Raw genomic sequence first — 20,273 nt, 5'->3', positions numbered from 1 at the left:
CAGTAAATACATAACAGAGAAGGCAGCAGGGCTGGGTTCTGCTGACCCTGGCATCATTTCTACCTGAAGGGGAAAAGGTGTATAAAATATTGGAAAAAAATAAGTAATAGGAAGGTGGACAGCATGATGGGAGGGAGGTCCACGCTCTCCCCAAGTCACCGTTTGCAAAGTGAGCAGCCCTGGAGTGCGGCCGTGTGAGCAAAGCTGCAATGGGGGAGATGCTCCCAAAATGTATTTTAGCAAAATATATTAAAATCCCAAGGGCTTAGGGCCACGTGCAGCAGCCCTGAGCTGGTGGGGAGCTGCCCTCTGCTTCTAAAAGGCGATTGTCCTTCTGTCTATGTGTCTGTCTGTCTTCTGCTGCTGCTTGAGGTTGGAAACTCACAGCATGGGTTGGATTTTAGGCTGGCAAGATGCTTTGAGGGTTTTTCCCTGTTGCATAGAGCAGCAGCTGTGTTTTTCTGGCTTTGCACTGAGGATCTCCTCCTTGAAAGTGGCCCTGACCATTAAGACGAGGAGGTTTATATCTTTTTAACAGCTGCCAAGTGCCAGCTCTGCAGAACCAGGCTGGGGATTTACAAGCGCTTGGGACCCACCGTCCCTCGTCGCCGCGATGCCTCCGTCCCAAAGGATGCCGCATCCATCCGCTGGTCCCATTTTACCCCCAACATCCCCGCACCAGCGCTTCAAGCCCTTCTCCGCAAGCAGAAGTCAATGCCCTGGTGCCTGTGCAAGGGCAGACTGCTCTCCTGGAGCCCTCCATGCAAATCGAGGATCAATTTGCAATTATTCCTCAGCCCCCAGACTTATAGATATCTGTGTTTAAATCCCAAATCTGCCTTCCCATCAGTGCAGGAGCTCGGAGTCTCGGCTGTTTGGCTCTGCTTTCCTGCTAATCACTCACTGTACCTTGTTGGGACTGGGAAATATTATTTACACTGTTTCTTGCTATTTTCTGGGCTACTCCCTGCCCTGCCAATGCTGCCATCAGACTCGAACAGGATCTGTCTCCAGGGGCTTGTAGCTCGGCCAAAAAACCCCATGGGAGGCTGTAGGTAGCTCTGACCCAGCGCCGGCTCCATCCTTTACCCTCTCAATTATGCAGTAACGCATGTTAAAATTACAAATTTATTTATAGCCTCTATTTTTTTCCTCACCCCCCCCCCCCCCCCTCAACTCCACAATTTTTTACAGCTCATCCGCCGTAACAAATTCGACTTCATAAAGCAAAGGCGCGGGTTATTATTGCCTCATGGAAATAAATGGGAGCAGCCAATCTTTATTCCCGGGCCTGGCATTTGTCTCCCTGAATGCTGAACACGGTCTCGGTCGACACTTCGGATTTGTTCCAGTGGCTAAAGACGGCGACAAGCTGGGGGTGGGCAGGGGGGTTATTCATTCCCTCTCCTCCCTCCTGGCGTTGGATATTGCTGGTGAACACCCTGTTCTTTGTTCACTGGAGGGGTGCTGCATTGCAACCCCCTGTTATTTGTCTGTTAGGGGGATGCTCTGTTGCACCCCCCAATTATTTGTTCAGCAGAGCGATACTTCATTGCAAACCCCCCAATATTTTTTGCTGGGGGGTGCCCTGTTGCAACATTCCCATTATTTGTTCAACAGGGGGATGCTCCGTCCCAAACTCCCCGTTATTCATTCAAGGGACGGATGCTCCGTGGCAAACTCGCCGTTATTGTTCGCTGGGGGGATGTTCTGTGGCAAACCTTCCATTATTTGTTCGAGGAGAGATGCTGTCTTCCAAACTCCCTCTTATTTGCTCAAGGGAGGGATGTTCCGTTGCAAACCCCCCGTTATCTGTTCGCTGGAGGGATGCTCGGGGAGCAGGCGACAGGGACAAGTGCCAGCTCATCTTGCAAAGCTCTGAGCTTTTGGGGTGCTTTTTCTTGCAGCCCTCCGATGGAGCAGAGGACGCTGCTTTGCGTTTGGTCGCTGCAAGGGAAACCCAGCCCGTGCTGAGAGAGGGCTTGCCCCGAATTCGCAAGGGCTGGAAGAGGGATGGAGCTGACGGGATGGATGAGGTGACATCCATCCCGTGCCTCATCCGTTGGCCACCATGGAGTTGAGAGGCCCCAAAACCCGGCTGGGTTTTGGGTATCACCCCATGGCGTGGTCCCTGCGTCCCAAGGGTGGAGGGGCAATGGCCGCACTCTGCCCGTATTCCTCTGCTTGCTTGTTTTTACAGTAATTTGCTTTATTTCTGCCTATCCCATGGGGAGGGAAAGGCTGAAGCAAGAGTTTGGTATGGCTGCCAGCATCAGAAGAAGATCCTGAAATTGTTGCTTAGTAGTTTCTTAACCCATTTTTAATGCTGAAAGGCCCTGACTGGGTATTAGCAGGGTTTTTTTGGAACAAGGTTTATTGGCAGAAAAGGGGAAAAAAGGAGTATTTTTGTCTGTATCTAGCATTATTCGGTGGCAGTTAGTTTGGTTTTGAGGCCATTTCACCCATCTACGTGCAAACACCATCACTTTAGTCCAAAAATGGGCTTTGGGGGAGGCTGGAGAATGGTATTTTCCATCCCCTCTGCAAGATGTGTGGGGATGGCGGTGGGAAAAACGCTGGGGAAAGGGTGCCTGCAACTTTTAATCTTATTTATATCCAGCCCATGGCTGTCATCAGCCTATTTATACAGCTGCGAAGACGTCCTCTTGAACGTCTTATATGAGTATCTATATCTGTGCATGTGCGCTTTTATATTTATATAGCTCCTAGGAGGATTCATTTAGCCACGGGAGATGTTCCTTGGAAGTGTTTGGAGGGGATTTAGGGCTGAGGGCTGATCGAGGCGTTTTGGGCATGAGCATCCTACTCAAAGAAATGAAGTGTTTCCGATAGCTGTTGGTGTCAAGCAACTTTTTTTTTCCCCCTTCCAACTTGGAGATGCTGCAGGAGCATTGGGGATGCTGGGCAAAGCCCCTAAATAGAGCAAATAATTTTGGGGCCAAATCTGAGGGAGAAGGGTTGTTCTAGGATGGAAAGCGAATATCCAGGTTTCTGGCAAATCGTGGGTTTGGGGGAAAAGCATGAGCGGCTGCGATGTTTGGTCTCCAGAGCGGTGGAAATGTTTCCATTTTGGTTTTGAAGGGATTCCTGTAACAAAATGTTCTTTACAGCTGAAAAACTGAAACCTTCCAACTGCAGGCAGGGAGGGAAAGGCCATGCTAATTCTTTCAAAATACTCCCCATTTTTCTAAAAAACACAACATTCAAGCCCAAAAGCCCTCCCTGTGACTTACAGGCATGAAATACTGCAGTGTTTTTAAAAAATGAGGGTTTTTTTCGCTCCCCTGGATCTTCATTTTGGTGGAAAACAGAAAATACAGCCTTAATATTGACTCATGGGCTTGGCTGAAGGACAGGGCTGAACATATGGGGACTTATATTCTGAATTTTGCCCATATAAAAGGCATGTTTCTTCCTCTTGTGTGACCATATATTTAGCTATAGAATCCCATTTTGGTGCGTAAATGAATGAAATAAGCGCTTTTAAAATGTATTAGACACCGGCACGGATTTATAATTATTATTATAAATAAGACTGGAATAATTATGGCCCCAAACTCCAGCCCTGGGAATCAGTCAATGAATGGTGGAGCTCAAGCAGGAGGCTGGGTTGAATAATACCTTAATTTTGAGGGATTTGGGGCTAAAAGCACATTTATGCACATTTCGGCTGTGTTATCGGGGGCTCTGGGGTTTGCTCCTGCCCTTTTGCAGCGATGCCGGAGCGTATTAATTACAGTTTATTAATTACAGCCTGCACATTATGAAAAGCCCCTTGCAAGCGTGATGATGCTCTTTTGCTCCTCACGGTTTGCCACTGCTCGGCTTGTCAAGGGAGGAGAAAAGCATTGAAAAAATCGCTTTAATTCCCTCCCGCATGGCAGGGCTGGGATGCTTCACGTTACCTGGCCAGAGCGGGCTCGGCCGAGGGCGTTCACCACTCCACGACACACTAAAAATAAATGTAACGAGATTTTTTTAACCAGGGAAATGGTGCTTTGGCTCCAGCTGCTTTGTGAAGAAAAACTTCTGGCAGCAATGCCAGGAAAGATGCACTTTGGAAACGCGGTCGTTTCATTTTACAGCAGCTTTTTCTTGTCGAAAAATGGATGTTGCGGGTGGGAAAAGCCAGACCTCGGGTTGCTGCAGCGCAGGAAAATGTTTTAGGGTTAAATGCAGCATCTTGGGTCATCCCACGATGATGGTTTTTTGCTTTTTGACTGCTGGTGTTTCTGGTTTTGATGGAAAAATGCTCACGAGGAGAGAAAAAAAGAGTGATTTGAAGTCGGGGCCCTGTGACTTGATTTAATTTTGCCCCAGGTTTGAAGCCATCGATGGAGGCAGTGAGGGCTGAGCTGGGGTTTGGGAAGTTTTTTCCGTGGGGTAATTAGCCAAGGATAAATCCCTATTAAGACTAATAGGGATGATCTGCGCCTGATTACCCCTTCACACCTGAAATGGGAAAGCGGATGGGAAAAGGAGAGGCTTTGCTCTCCAGGCAAGGCACAAAATCTCTCCTCTCCCTCCCGTTGGCTTTGCAATGGGGATGGGGGACGCAGCTGCGAGCGGGTGCTGGGATGCCGAGGGGTGCTGGTGCTCGTGGGGCGAAATGCGGTGGTTTTAGCTCGTAAGCGATGGATTTTTGCAGATGGAGGATCAGAGACGAGCACTCTCTGTATCACCCTTTACCACTCAAGTGAACTCCTTATTTCAGCTCTGAGCAAGCGTTTTCCAGCGCTGGGGATGGGGCGGGAGCCGGGCGTCAGGGTCCCGCTGAGACCCTGAACGCAGCACGTAGAGATCTCCCACCTAGGAGGAAAAATTGGGTTACTCCAGCCTTGATGGGGACTTTCTCCAGCAGCTCCCTTAGCCAGGGAGCATCCCCCCAGTTTGGGATTCACCCCGTTTGGGGGGGAGCCATGTGCTGCCCTTTGCCTCTTTCCTCGTTAATCTTGATTACGGAGCCCTCGTGCCGGAGTTAATTTTCTTGTAGATGCGTCTCAGTCACGTAGCCGGGAATCTCGCAAAAGCTAATGAGGAATCGCATCCTCGCCACGCTATTGCTCGGCTAATTAGTACACGGGCTGCTTCTGGAAAGGTCAGGAAAGAGGAGCTGAGAAATTTCACCTTTCGGAGCCTTTTTTTGTGCCAAATTGGGATCAGCGAGGAGAGATGGAGGAGACTCGCCCGTGATGCTCTGCCCTAGATTGAAGCTGCTCCCAAAGGATGCCGCGGGTGAGCCTTTGGACCTAGTTTTCCAGGCTGGATCCGTCCCTCGCGAGGATGAGAAGGACAGGAGGACGACAGCTCCAGCCCAAAACAGCAATATTTTTCGGGGTGCAATGCCCGGAAGAAGCGGATCCGGCCTTTTGCAATGGGATGGGGCCGTGGGGAAACCCTTATTTATTAAAAACATACGGAATAACCTGCCTCACAGTCCATCTGGCTGCGTTTAGCCAGGAAAGGAGCAGCGTTCCCCATCGGCTCGGCTCATTTCTTGCCTTTCCAGGGGACCAAAGCCCCCAGGGCTTTCAACCAAGTAGTTTTACCAGCCGCTGTATTCACATGAAATTAAAACCCAGGCGAAACCCAACCGAGCCAGACACCCAATACAAACGGCAACATTTTTATCCAACAATTTACATCACTTACTGTCTCCTTCAATGTCCTAGGATCCGCCTGATGGCCCATGTGCTTCTCTTCTGGGTTTCCCTGCGCTCAAATATGAAATCCGGAGGCTGCCAAAGACGCTTTGCCACAGGAAAACAAGCCCTGCTCTAAATGTTTTGGGATGTTTAGTTCATGTTTCTCTCGCTGGGTCGTCGCTTTTGCTCTGGGGGAAGGTTGTGCAGCCAAAAGGCTGTGCTGGATCTGCAAGGGGATAAAATTCATGTTTAAAAAAGGCACAGGATTTTTTTTTTTAATGTTAATTTTCATTTTACAAGGAGATCTCTGAGTGGAGCTATTAAATATCTCCTCTACGTTGCTTTTCTCTGGATGACCCTTCTCACTTCCCAGCCTAAAATCTCGGCCTCCTTCAGCCCCTCGCCCATGGGTTACCGCATCCGAGGGTGGGGAAGACTGCTCCGTGCACCTCCTTGGGAAAAATGACAACAGAGTTACTCCTGCTTGCTTGGGCTGGGATTCTGTGATTCTGAGAAAGGGGACGGTGAGTGATGGAGCCGGGGGTTGGCGGCTCAGCACGGCAAAGCAAGCGGAGGAAAAAACACGTCTCGGCGGAGGCATCTGGGAGCAGCGGCTGGTACAGAAGCCGACAGCACCGTCTGGGCCGCGCGCGGGCCGTTCACCCGGCAGAGCGGCTTTCAGACCGCAGCCGCACGCTTGGCTTGGCTGAACTCGGGTTTACTTCAGGGCCAGCTCGTTAGGCTGAAGCTTTTTTTCAGGTCCGATGGGTTTGCTGGGAGACAACCCTGTGAGCGCTGGTTCTTCTTACCCTGGCTATTACATTTCCGAGAGAGTAAGGAAAAGGCGGCATCTCTCGGGGGTCTATCAAATCCGCGATCAAATAAAGCAAGATTTGATTTCCAGACATCTCCATGCAAGAACGAACCGCGGCTTTTCCCGGCGGAGGAAAGGCAGAGGGAGAAGGGAGAGAAAATCCGGCTCACTCAAAGGAATTTCAGCAACTAATTGATTTTATTTAATATATTTTTTGCACTGATCTAGGCAGAGCCTGATTTCTTTCAGAGTGGTGACGTAAGAAACAAGCCACAACCCACCAGTTTTCACTAGACTGGTGGCACTGGTCGTGCCGAAGTTGCAGCACAGGAGCTGTTCCCCAGCCCTGTCCCAGAAAAACCTTTTGCCATGGTGCTTTTTTTTTTTTTCAAATGTAAGCCCTAAAAGAGGATGCTAGGTTTTGGGGTTGGGTTTTTTTTTGTGTGGGACTGGCTTTGTGCTGCTGGAAATGAGTGGCATTCGCGTGATTTGGGGGAGCGGTAGGGTTCAGTTGGGTCAAGGTGTTGGGGAGATATGGTGACCACATGGGACCAGCAAAAAATCAAAAAAGCTGATTTTGTAGAGAAAATAGGTGTGGTTTTGGGAATGGTTTCTTGTAATGTGGAATAACAACAGAAAGAGGCCTCCAACCTCGAGGAGAAAGCTTCCTCCGGCCTCTTCATCTCTTCTTCTGCCGTGGCTGTCTGGAAGCCCCAGGACATCCCACTCCCGACCTGGGCTCTTCATAAATAATACTTGCACCTTCCCCTCAGTCCAGGCGCTAATTAAATCGGGGGAGTTAGAGGAAAAAAAGGTCAGCCGCGAAGCAGAGCTGTGCAGGGATGTCCAGCTGTGTGGTTTGGGGGGGACTGAACGGCTGCGGGGCTGATCCTGCTGCTGGGGGGTGCAGGGAGAGGAGGAATGCTGGAGGAAGGGGGGGTCAGATGGGAACTGCTGGTCCCAGGCTTCCTCTGGCTGCCTGCGCCTGCACCCCCCATCCCTGCCTGCACCCCCCATCCCTGCCCACATCCTGCCCCCTCCTACAGCCCACACCCCTGCCTGCATCCTGCCCATCGCCTGCATCCTGCACCCCCATCTGCACCCCACATCCCCTGGCTGCACCCCCCCCCATCCCTGCCTGCATCCCTGCCCCTCCTATACCCCACATCCCCTGTCTGCACCCCACATCCCTGCCTGCATCCCTCCCCCTCCTATACCCCACATCCCCTGCCTGCACCCCACCTCCGTGTCTGCACCCCACATCCCTGCCTGCACCCAGCATCCTTCCTATCCCACACCCTTCCCTGGACTGTTCCTCCCTCCCCGGATCGCTCATCCCCTCCTGCACCCCCTCCCTCACTGTGTGTGTCCCCTGTGGACCCCCTTCCTAAAGTGCACTCCTGCTCCTGCCCCCCGCCTCCCCCACAGTGTCCCCCTCCTCCGGTTCCCCGTTACCCCCCTGCAATAAACCACGCACCCCTTCCTGCAACCCCCCCATCCTGGGCTGTGCATCCCCTTCTCCATCTCCATACACTGCCCCCCCAATACACCGCACACCCCCTCTACGTACCCCCTTACCCCCCAATACACCGCGCACCCCCTCTATATACCCCCTTACACCCCAATACACTGCGCACCCCCTCTATGCACCCTCCTATCCCATCCTCCACCGCGCACCCCCTCTATACACCCCCTTGCCCCCCCATACACCGCGCACCCCCTCTATAGATCCCTTTCACCCCCCAATACACCGCGCACCCCCTCTATAGACCCTGTTACCCCCCCAATACACCGCGCACCCCCTCTATAGACCCCTTTACCCCCCCTACACAGAAGAACCCGTCCTGCGTCGCCCCCCCCCCCCCCGCACCGCACATCCCCTTCTCCCACCCTGCATCCCCCCCCTACACCTCGCACCCCCTCTGTGTACCCCGTTACCTCCCCAATATGCCGCGCCCCCCCCCCCCCCGGCACCGCACACCCCCTTCTCCCCCCCGCATCCCCTCCATACACCGCGCCCCCCCCTCCCGCACCCCGGTCCAGCGCTCCCGCCCCTCCCAGCACCTCCCGGGGGCCGGGCCGGGGCGGGCTTAGCTGCGGGGGGGGCGCGGGGGCCGGGGGGGGGGCGGGCAGCCGGCAGCTCGCTCCGCTCCGGCTGCAATAAATCGGCTTAAGGCGGCAGCGCGGCGCGATCGGCAGCGGGGTGGGGGGGACACGGAGCCGGGCTGAGCCCCCCCCCCCCAACGCCGCGATGCCCCCGGGCAGGGGGCTGGGGCGTCGGTGAGCCCCATGGGGCTGCCCCCCGCGGCGGGCATCATGCGGACCATGAGCCCCCTGCCCCTCTGCCTGCTGCTGTGGGACCTCCTCGACCTGGCGCTGGGTGAGTGGCATACCCCCCCCTCCGGGACAAGGGACCCCCCCCCCCCCGGCCCCTGAAATAACGGGGTGCCCACCCGCACCCCGGCAATCGTGCGGTGGCTCTGGGCTCTGCTCCCCCGCCAAGGCTTGGGGATGATGGGGGGGCTCCCGGCACCCTGTTCGGACCCGTTAATGGGGCACCCGTTAGTAGGAGATTGGTTTGGGAGCTGGGAGTGGGGGGGTTGCTAATGGAGCACCCCCTGACAAGGGACTGGTTTTGGACCCGTTGACAGGGTACTGGTGTTGGACTGGTTAATGGGGCAGCTGTTAATGGGGGACCAATTAATAGGGCAGCCATCATACGGCACCTGCTTTGGACCTGGTAATTGGGTGCTGGTGTTGGGGGACAGGGCAAGAAGATGGGGGGACGCTCAGCCCTCACCCCCGAGCCGGCATCGCCGGGGGGGCACCCGTATCCCCCCTCCCAGCTGCTCCGTACTGGGGCTCCGGCTGCGAGTCCCAGCCCTGGCTCTGCTCGCTCCGTACCGGGGTCCTGCAGGGGGGGTCTGTGCCCTGGGGACCCCCATGAGCTACAGCATTTTGGGGAGGGGGGGTGTTGCAGCACCCAGGGACACCCCAGCCCGCTCTGCCCCTTGGGCATGCAGAGGGTGCCCCAAACCCTGCAGATGGGAGGGAGGGGGGGTACCCAGCAGGGAGAAGCAGCCCCCCAGATCTGCGCCGTCCTGGGGGTTCGCAGCTGCCTGAGCTCCTGGATGAGCATCTTGACTCCCCGCTTTCCTCCACAGAGGTTTTAATTAACCCCCCCCCCGCCACCCTGTCCCCAGAAGCGGGGGCTCCCAGGAGGTGAAAATTAACGGGCCAGGAAACTTTCCCCTCCCCGCGTCCCGCAGGCTGAGGGGTAGCCATGCAATTTCAGCTCTTGCGTGTTTGTATGTGATCTGCTTCTTCCCCCCCGCTTTTCCCCCCGCGTCCCCCTCCCTGTGCCCCCCAAACCACCCACAGTGGGGTCTCAGGTGGCCGCTTTTTAATGAGCACAGCGTTAATAAAGAGAGCCCGGCTGCTCTCCAGGGGCTGAGAGGCTTCGCCGAGCGCTGGGTGACGGAGAGACGAGCAGAGCTTGCTCGATATCTCGTCTTTTTTCTAATTTATAATGTACTTTTTCCTCTCCGGAAAGCCGCCGTCAGCTGCTGCAGGGCGCGGGGAGGGGGAGCGGCGGCCGCGCTCTGCGGGGTTGAGCGGGGAGAGGTTGACACACAAAGGAGCCGATTCTTCTCCGGCATCGCGAGGAGCTCCAGGATCATCCCTTGGGGACCGCGGAGGTTAGCCGGAGCCCGCCTTGGACCGGGCCGAACCGGGGTTGGGACGGCATCGCGCGTCTCCCGCATCCCCCTTCGCCGCCTCCCCGATGGGTTCCATGCGCTGCCAGCCTGCGGCTGCTGCTCTTTTCCCTCCTTCCCCGCTTTGCTCCGAGCATCCCGCCGGCATCGCGTTGCCCAACACGCGGTCGAGAATAAAACCTGCACGGCTCAGGGCGGGGGGGGGGGGGGAAACCGGTGCCAAATCCAGTCCTGCCTCCCACCGTCATCTCCTCTCCTCCTCCTCCATGGTTTTAAGGTCACACGTTTTCAAGGAACAATGCGTCCCCCCAGCTTCTCCCCAATGGCGAGCTGTCCGTCACCGGCGCCTGGATCATTTTTCCTCCCTTTCTCCTATTTTTTTACGGCTGTGAATTGGGCGATTGCTCTCCTGCTGCTGATTTGTGCGAGTGGGCGAGCGGGTAGGGGTAGATCTGTGTCTGCAGTGGGCACTGGAGGAGGGGAGGAAGAGGGAAAAGTTGTTTTGTGGTGGGTCTCATGGAAGCTGCTGGCCCTGGTGGGCGGTCGTGGGTTGCGAAGCGACGCGGGAGGAGGATCCCAGCGTTCGGCGGGGTCTGGCGGGCAGCGCTTGGGTTTGGACAGCCCCGAGCCGGGTTCTGGCTCTTAAAACCACGCCGAGACTCCGCTGCTTTCCCCTATCCTGAGGATCAGCTGCATCAAGTATCTCCTAGCCCTGAGCAGAAAGATGCTGTCCCAGAAAAGCCAGTTTTCTCTGCTTTTTTGGCAAACAGCTAAAAATCGTCGCAAAAAGCCTGGTTTCGGGGTGGATGTGCCCATCCCGCTGCCTCCCTTTGCTCCGGGCAGCGGGAGGCTGCGGAGGCCAAGTGCTGCTCCCGAAATTCGGCGGGCAGATGGCTTCTCCGTGGCTGACAGCATCCTTGGCTGGAGCTGCCAGCATTGTGGCGGCGAGGGGGGACGTGCCCGCAGCGGTCGGTCCCCTCCCCATCCCGGCGCTTCGCTTGCGAGGGGTCAAGCAGGATCCGGCCGCGTCGCCCGGGAAGGTGCAGAGGGGGGCACGTGCCCGACACCCAAACTCCTGCTGCTTTTCCCCACAAGAGCATTTGGCCTAGGGGTCTGCCGTATGTCTCCGAAGCCATTTTGGGGGGAATCTCGCCTATTTTTATTGTCACCATATATATTGCACGGTGCCAGCAGCTGCCGCATCCAGGAGGAGCAACAAGGTCCCGCTGCCGGCACGCAGGAGGTGGTGGGGGATCCGTCAGCATCATTTCCCGCCCTGCAAAGCATCTGCGCCCTCATGGGAGTGTTTTCAGGGTTTCCATCCATCGTCTCGTAGCGAAAAGCCCTTTTATTTTACTCAAAGGAAGCTGCTCGCTTCCTCGCCGCGCGGTGGGTCGGCTGGGTCCTTCCCGGTGTGTTACACGTCCCTCTGGGGAGCATCACCCCTCGTAATATGGCTTTTGCTTTATAACAAGCTCAGTCTCTCCCCTTGGCCAGAAAAAAAGCTGCCCAGGGCAGGGCTAAGTGGGTTAAGGAGCCGTCAAGATGAAAAAACGAGGGCGCGCGGAGGAGTCGAGCGGCTGGACCACGGATAATGATGGAGCCGTCGCCCCAGGAACCCCCCTGCTTTCGGAAAGCTGGGAAGCCCCAGCTGCGAGCAGGGGCGATGGCTCCTTGGCACCGCTGAAATCAGGGCTGGCTGATGAGCCGGCGCTCGGCTTGTCGCCTGAAATATGTGCCCGTAAAACGTTCGTCAGGGTTTGGTTTACGGCTGTGTAAAATCGGAGCTGTGTCTTGCAAACATGAAAGGGAGGGCTAAATATGTCGAGTTTTGATCTCGGCGAGATATTTAGATGGTCCTTATCTGAGCGGTTTGATTTAGCTTCTATATCCCCCCCCGCCGGCACCCCCTGTGATGGGGAAAAAAGGGGAAAATTCACGTGTAGCTCCTGTTTGAAGCTGCTGAGGGATTTGCTGGGGCTGGGCCTTGCAGGGACCTGCCCTGAGGGATATCCCTGTGCTGCTTCTCCAAGCTAAAAACCAGCCTGTAAAAATCCCTTTACAGTTCTGATTTTATCAGCAAGCTGTGTTTCTCCTGACTCTCCTATCCCAGGGAACACCCCCCCACCACCACCCCCCGAGGCTTTTCCTCGCGGGGATTTTCCCGGCTCGCATGCAGCCCCTGGGGCAGCTCTTCCCTGCAAGCCTGGAAAAGCTCATTTTGCTGCGTTCTGTAGGAAAATAACAGCGTATGTGCTCTTCACCGGGGTGATGGGAGCCACCTGCTCGCGTCTCTGCTGAGCTCCTTTAGAGAAAAGAGGTGTTGGGTAGGAGTTTGTGTGCTGGGGGGGTGCGAGGGGAAAGGAGGAGCATCCTCTGTGCCGCATGGGAGCGAAACCTGCCCTAATTCACCTGCCAACGTGCGGCACTGACCTGAGAAACCGTCCCACGCTCCCTCCATCCTTTTCTACTCACGCTCTTCCCCGGCAAATCTTGCATTCAGCTCAGGGTCACCTCTTTTTTTAATCCTTTCCTCCTATTTCCATGAATTCTGCGTTTCCGTGAAGCCTGAGCTTTGCTCGCCGGGTAAATCCAGGCCACGCAGGCGGCCGAAGCCCCTTCCGAAAATCCTTCTGACTGTGCTAATTGCCCTTCCCCAATTAGCCCAATTTTTCTCTTCCCACCAGCTGCGTTTTGGAGCGGTTAAGAGCTGCCAGTTTGAATCCAGAGCTCTTTAAAAAAAGCTCTAACGCAGGCAAGGATCTTCCCCTTGCCTTGTACCTTTCCAAGCTAATAAGCGTCTTCGGGGTGCGGAGATACTCCGGGCTTCATTTCATCACAGAAATCCTCTTGCATTAAATTGTGGCTGGTCCCTGGCTGTCCCTGAGCGTTTCCGAAGCTCCCTCAGATGTCAGAGCTCATTTTTGGGGTATTTACCTCCCAAATTCCCTTGCCGCAACAAGTAATCCCTTGGTATTATCAGCACCACCCCCAAAAAAAAAGTCTGGGGATGCTGTAGGGTTTGGGTTGGGGATGTTGCTCCCATTTTTCCTGAAATAAGGATTTGTGTCACAGGTCCTGGGCTTGCTTCTAAGAGCCCTGAGCTGAGCAGCCCCTGCTATGTGCAATGTGCTACATACTGTATGTGAAATGCTATGTACATCACACCCCTGCTATACGCCCCGAGGCTCCTCTGGTGCCTTCAAACGCCTCCAGGCAAGGTCTACCCTGAGGTTGCATCCAGGCTTGAGCGAAGTGGAAATGCAGCTCAGCTCCTGCGGCGATGGGGCTTTGTGGAGCGTTCAGACGTGACGCGAACCACGTGCTCGCGAGCCTCCCCTTCCCGTGGAGGTGGTTCGGGGCTTCGCGTGCCCCACCTGCCTTTTTTTTTGTCCGCTTATCATTGCAGAAATGGTCTTTTCTGTCAGAAAATCCTTGGCTGGGAATGCTTGACCGCCTCTTGCCTCGCTCCCTTAGCCAAGTGCTTGAAGATCTGCTGATGAAAAGCTCTCCACGGTGTTGGGATAAGAGCAGGTTTTATTTGATCCGGTTGCGCTAATGGCTTGGGAATTAGGCTGAAGTGGAGGCAAGGATCCTGTGAAGGCTTCTGCAGCACTTGCCGAGGGAAAAGCCTTCCAGGGAGGTGGGGATGGAGCCGAAACCTCGCCCTGGTAAGGATGGAGATGGCCAGGACCTGCCTGGGACTGTGTATGGGGAGGACAAAGCATCACCCTGCTTGGGACCCGTCAGGGATGGGATTTCCTCAGTGCTTTGGCTTTTTCCCCCCATTTTCGAAGAGAAAACCTTGATTTCAGCAGTACCAAGTCAGGCTCTTTGCTCAGACACCAGCAAAGAGGAAAATAAAGGGAAGGAGCCCCCCAAATCCCTATTTTTTTGGAGGCAAGAGGCGCAGCCCTCGCCCTGCAAACTTCCCGGCTGGTAAATCCTAAATCCCGCTGCGAAGAGCCGAGCGGAGAGGATGCAGCTGATGTGGCTGGTTTTGTTCCCTTGCCAAGCTGCTCTCTTTGCCCTTTTGTTTGCTTTCTGCCGAGGCACTTGGACTACTGATGGGCTTGTTTTTAACTAATGACTGGCGCTCACATTATCTTCCCCCGGCATTATCTCCTTCCCACTTTTCCCTGTCTCCTTCCTAAAATAAACCGTCAATCACGGGCTTGTTTTCAACGCTTTTGGGACTGGATTTACCGTGAGTGCCAAGGGCGGGCGGGCTCATAGCAAAGTGCAGGGACAATAACCCACTGCTGTGCTTCCCTCCATGGAATTATTATATCAAATTAGGTTTTTGGGGTCTGCAGAGCCCTGTGGACTGGGGAACGTGTGTGCCTTGCTTGTTTTCACTCTCATTTGGCTGAGAAGTTGGGTTCATCCTCCCTAAGGACTGTGCCAGAGCCCTCCCCGATGTGCTCGTCTAGCGGGGTGGCCTCGAGCCCTTTTTTGGGGTGACCGTTCTCGCTGCATCCACGCGATCTTACGGGGTTATCGCCTGCGGTACGCATGTGTTTGCGGCAGAAGCCAGCGCTGGAGCCAGTCCTTTGAAATACAGTTAGCGCTTGTGTTAGCTAGAAGCAAAATTATCATTAACAGGGTCCTGACGGCCCTGGCGAGGGAGGTTTGAAGCAGGGAAGGAGATTTTTCCAGCGTTGGGCTGAATCCACAGCAGAGCCCTGCCTGCTGGAGACCACCCCGGGGGGGATTTTGGCTGCTGGCTTCGCGGGGCTTTAGCCCTTGGCTCCAAGGAGGTTGGGGAACATCAGGAAAAACCACGTTTCCCAGCAGAGGGATGTTACAACTCAATGGAAAGGGGCTGTGGAGGTGGAAACGTGGCATCGCCGAGCCCTTCCCAGCCTCCAGACCACACATTGCTTCGCTTCTGGTGTCGGGAGCACGTCTCCATCTGCAAAACCCTTCTTGGCTGGAAGGCTGGGTGTCTCAAAGGCATTGCAAAATGGAGCAGGGCAGGCAGGGATTTAGTTCCTCTCCTGCCCGAACCTCTGAATAATTTCCCGTTTATATAATGCCTTCAGTGAGATACTTCGGAGGGGAGGGCAAAGGGGATTAGCAGCGGGTATTCCAGCCCCGCTCCGCCTCCCTCTGCCTGTAGATAAATCCTGATGCTGCATCCTGTCTGGCCAGGACAGGGAAAACGGGAGCTGGAGACCCCTCTGCCTGCTTTGCACGTGTATTTATACCTATTTCTTTCTTTGCAAAAGGATCTGCAGTGACAGGGATGGGCTGGAGCGATGCAGAGATGCTCCATGATCGGGGTTTGCTTCTCCCCGGGGGAGCAAAGTGATGGGTGGGATGCAGGGTGATGGGGGAAACGTGGTGGGTGGCACTCGGGTTCACTCCTGGGTGGCCTGCCATCCATGGAAATGCATATTTTGGGCATGGGTTTCATGGATAACCCTGGATTTGCAGGTAGCAGCGTTGCTTTTGATGGTGCTTGTGCTAGGGAGGACACCCGGCTGGTCCCCAAGGTGTGTTTGAAATACTTGAAAATACTTGCAAAGAGGAAGATGATAAAAGAGGTGTTTTTGGCTGGCAGTTGTCGTCGTCACGGGCACTGAGCGACGGCTTTGGGAGCTGCTGTCTCCTTGCAGTGGGGCTGAGGTGGGCTATAACGCCAGGAAGGGGAGAAAAAGGCTCCAGCTCAGCAGCTATTGCCAAAAGCACCAGAATCACCCCAGTTTTGAGGTGGGGGGACGTGGGCAAGCTGAGCTCCCTGTACGTTGGTGAGCCCTCTTGTAGAGATGAGCATCTTCTTCATCACAGGTTGGCCGTTGACTGCGTCTTTCCTTCCGCAAAAAAAATTCCTTGATTTTGTTGGAAATGGTCTGGAAGGGGATTTTAGTGGCCAAGTGATTTAGGTTTCCATCCCAGCTCTGCATGTATGGAGAGTGGGATTCAAAGCTTGGCTCTAAGTTGTGCTTTGGAAGATTTCTAGGCTTCCAGACAGGCCATCAATCATAGAGAAAAGCCTCCAGCACTTGATCTCCGCTCGGGCCATCGTCTCTTCACAGCTTGATGATGAGATATTTTCCATAAGTGCTGGCCAAGGTGTCTCTTTTTAAGCTGCACTTGCGTCTTATTGCGTTATTATGGCTTTTTTGAGGTTTTTTTCTGCTTCTCTAAGGAAGTTCTTTGCAAGCAGTTGATGTATGCAAACTGGCTGGAGATAGCTGGGTTTCCTCCTGACGGAGAGTGAATTTACGCCACTGTAATTATAGCAGCGGCGTGGGAGCGGAGTGATGCTTGAGGAAGCGCGGGCGAGCCCGGTTTCCAAATTAAACCCTACTGCTCCTAGAAACGCGCCTTGAATTGGTTTTTTTAGAGCAGGGAACCACATCGAGACGACTTCACGGTGGGAAATGATGTGAAGGGGGCAGGATTTGGGCGCTTGGATGTTTGGGATGCTCACGCCTCTGGGTTTGTTTGCCTGGACCACCCTCCTCCACCGCCTGGTCTGCTCAAAGCTCCCCGCCGCGAGGAAACTACCCGACTCCCAACCCGATGCCTTCAAATTGAAAGGGCTTATTTCAACAATGTTATCTCTCTGGTGAAGGGAGAGAGCATACTGAATGGTTATATTTAGTGCTGGGTGTAGGACAAAGCAGATGCAGAGAGATTTTTAACGCAGGAATGTTAATCACTGGTGCCACGCCGCCTCGGAGATGTATATGTATATATATTTTTATATATCTGCAACACACACGTGCTCAGGTGCCCATGTACTCGCGGAGGATGAAGATGGGATTTGAACATCCCTCCTTGATTTGCTTTTTGACTTTTTTGCACCCCAGCAAGCCCGGCCTGGCGGGGTGAAGGGATGTGGCTCTGGGAGCTGGGGACCCCCCCAAAATGCGCAGCAGGAGGGATGTGCTTCGGCTCTGTGGGGGGGTGCACAGCTCCCCCCATCTTTCTGTCCCCCTAAATGGGATGTAGAGGGGAAGGAGAGCACTTACGGGCTTGCAAATGGGCTGTTTAACAACCCCAGCCGTGCTCTTCCCGCCGGCGAGCTGCGAGGAAAGCCTACCGCATTACCCAGCCTCTATTACCCATCCTCACGGGAGCACTGAATTAAAGGAAATATTTTATGATCCTACGCTTCGTTATGTTTTATTAAAAGCAGAGCATCGGCCTCCCCTGCCACATTCATCAGATCAGAGGCTCTGTTGGTTGTTTTTTTTTTCCCCTCCCTCACAAGCTCTTGCTGGTGTTGTTCCCAAAGCATCCGACTGCTTGGGCTGGCTGTGGGGCCGGTCCAGGGTCTCCTGGCAGAGGGAGGAAAATATGCAATGGGGTGAAAAATGTGGCTGTTTGGTTTATCTAAGGATGCTCCGCATCCAAATGGGCTCGAGGATGTGGAGTCGTGCTGCAGAAATAGCCGATGGATGCAGGGATGGGGACGGACACTGGGAAGCAGTGTCACAGGGAGATGTCACCCCGTGGAGGTGTCTGAGTCGTGGATGAGGCTGAGCTCATGTCCATGAGAAGACGCTCAGAAAAGCATCCCCCTGTTTTTCAGCTTTGCTCTGTCTCAGGGCAGTCAAGCCCAGGCTGGGAGGACCACTGGGATGTCACCGTTTTGGGGGAAAAGATCCCCCAAAATGCCAGCAGCCCCTCTGCGGAGGCAAAGGAGCGAGCAGAGCAGGGAATTTGCTACATCAGCCTTTGAGATCAGCAGCAAAAAGCCAGACAAATATTGATAGCCAGGCGTATCTGGAAGCAGTTTGGAGACAGAGAGGTATTAATTAGCAGTTATTTCTCAATGGTGCGGAGATGGATAGGGATTAAGGTAACAGCCATGTGCATCCTCTCCGTAAGAGCGGCGAAGTAACGGTAAATCAGTGTTATGAATCGGTGCTGTAAGAGGGAGATATTTTTAATCTTATTAGCGGCGCGGCATTACTGAGAGCAAAGGGATTATTAATCACAGAGCGTAAATCGGGGAGAAGAGGGTAGCTTCAAATTAGCCATCCTGCTTTGTACAGCCAGAGGGGTAGCGGCGATGGAGGAGAAAAGGCAGCGGGTGGAGGCTGAGTTTGGGGGGAGGTACCGAGGGAAAGGGCGAAAAGCCTGTGCCAGGGGGTGAGGGAGAGGCTGGGCTGCGGCTGCCCCTTGCCTTGGCCAAATCGATGCCCGGGAGAGTTGTCTGGGCCAGGGCCAACTCCTGGAGCTGGAAAGTCCTGTAGGTTGTGTCTGTTGTAAGGTAGCGTGTACAGGTATCTGTCCCATGAACTCAACTCTCTGTCTGTCTTTCCCTCCACCCATCCCTCTGTTGCTTCCTCCCTCCATCCCCTCCTTCATCCCTCCATCCCTCTATCCCTCTGTTCTTCCAGCTACCCTTTCTTCATTCCTCCCTCTAACCCTCTAAACCTCCATCCCATCTTCCATCCCTCCATCATCCCACCAAGCTTTCCTTCATCCCTCTGTTCTTCTATCTGTCCTTTCCTTCATTCCTCCCTCTATTCCTCCCTCCATCCCTTCCTTCATTCCTCCATCCCTCTATCCCTCTGTTCTTCCATCTACCCTTCCTTCATTCCTCCCTCTATCCCTCTAAACCTCCATCCCTCCAGGCTTTCCTTCATCCCCCTATCCCATTATTCTTCCATCTATCGCTTCCTTCATTCCTCCCTCTATTCCTCCCTCCATCCCTTCCTTCATCTTGCCATCCTTCCCTCTGTCACTCCTTCCATCCTTCTCTCCATCCCATTCCCCCATAAACAACCAGTAGGAGACACCGGCTGCCTCGGGAGCGCTCCCTGTGCGAGCACAGAGGGTTTTGCAGCGGTGGAGGAAGGAGCAAGGTGACTTTGGCTGCTTTTTAGCACCCAGCTCAGCTACCAAAGGTACCGATCTGGCTGCCCCGAGGTCATTTTTGGGGTAAAAAGCTGCACATCACTCCCTAAATTGCAAAAAAAAAAAGTGTATTTTGTAGCACTTTGCCCCTCTGCCTGGCACCAGGCTTTATTTCCCTCCTTCTTCTGTGCAAGATTGAGCCTCTGGAGAAGTTGTTCAGAAGGAAAACGGAAAAATAAAATAAAAATATTAATAATAATAATCCCTTTCTAGTTACACGGCGCAGGAATCAATGGCGCAGGCAGAGATCTCTCACGCAGACACCCGGGGAGGGAAGGGGGAGAATCGATGGCAGCCTCGTTTGTCACCAATCAGAAATATGAGATAATTTGATTTCCTGCAGATAAAGAAACAAATAAGCAAATTTATCATCTGGGTCATGGTCACCTACTTCTCCTGGGCCGCCTTGGCACAGCAAAGCCCTGCCAGCGCCTCGCCAGGACTCTTAACTTGGTGGGAAACCCAACGGCAGCATCAAAACCTAAATCCTCATACTCGCTCTTCGGTGAAATTAATTATTTTTTCCCCTTTAAGCCTGTGTATCTCGGTCTAAAGCTGGAAGAAGTGAAGTTTTAGGGAGGACTGTGGGATTTCAGATGGGAAAACTCAATACTATGCTTCTTTTTTGGAGGAGTAGCATCTCTAATAAACCCTCACTATTATCGTGGGGTGGGATTTTTTCTGGATCTCAGATGGGTTTCTAAAGGATCTTGCTTTTCCCCCTTGCAAGTGGGGAAACTGAGGCACGGAGAGGGACTTTCTCCAAATGGCAGCCTTTGAGCAACTCCCTGCTCCTTCCAGCTCCGCTCCTTAGCCCCGGCTGGGATTATGCTCCAGCCTAGATGAACGCCACGAGCCGGGGTTTCAAATATTTAGCTGCCGGGGGCAGAATCCTCGCCCCGGTGGAGGGCGAAGCAGTGGCAAAGCCATCGGCTGCTGCTGGCCAGTCCCTCCCCAATTTGCCGAAGCAGTGGATCGGGCTCTGCTGGGGACCAGCACCGTTCTTCCCGGGTTTCAACATCTGTATCTAATCCATCAGCTTTGGTTTAGAGCTCTATCGAATGAGGCTGGATGCAAAGAATTCACTTTTTTCCTCCTGAATTGCATCTCTGGGATGGTTTTTGCTTGGCGGCGGTTTTGGCGCTGTCTGGAGACGAGACCCTTGATCCCAGGTGAGGTTTTCCGTAATCCCTTGTG

At 54.1% G+C, this 20,273-nt stretch overlaps 1 protein-coding gene across 1 annotated transcript in view; it reads left to right on the top strand.

The window, feature by feature from the left end:
* The first annotated feature begins 8,593 nt into the window (after positions 1–8,593).
* The window catches only part of IGSF21 (immunoglobin superfamily member 21), a 42,219-nt gene continuing 30,539 nt past the window's right edge, over positions 8,594–20,273 (top strand). The window contains exon 1 of the mRNA XM_075437415.1: positions 8,594–8,860. Within this exon, the coding sequence (XP_075293530.1) occupies positions 8,770–8,860 (91 nt within the window). The 5' untranslated portion in view covers positions 8,594–8,769. The remainder of the gene's footprint in view (positions 8,861–20,273) is intronic.

Source organism: Opisthocomus hoazin, chromosome 16, assembly GCF_030867145.1.
Source record: "Opisthocomus hoazin isolate bOpiHoa1 chromosome 16, bOpiHoa1.hap1, whole genome shotgun sequence".
Lineage (NCBI taxonomy): Eukaryota > Metazoa > Chordata > Aves > Opisthocomiformes > Opisthocomidae > Opisthocomus > Opisthocomus hoazin.
Note: the sequence above shows the minus strand (reverse complement) of the source record. Positions and strands in the feature narration are given on the sequence as shown.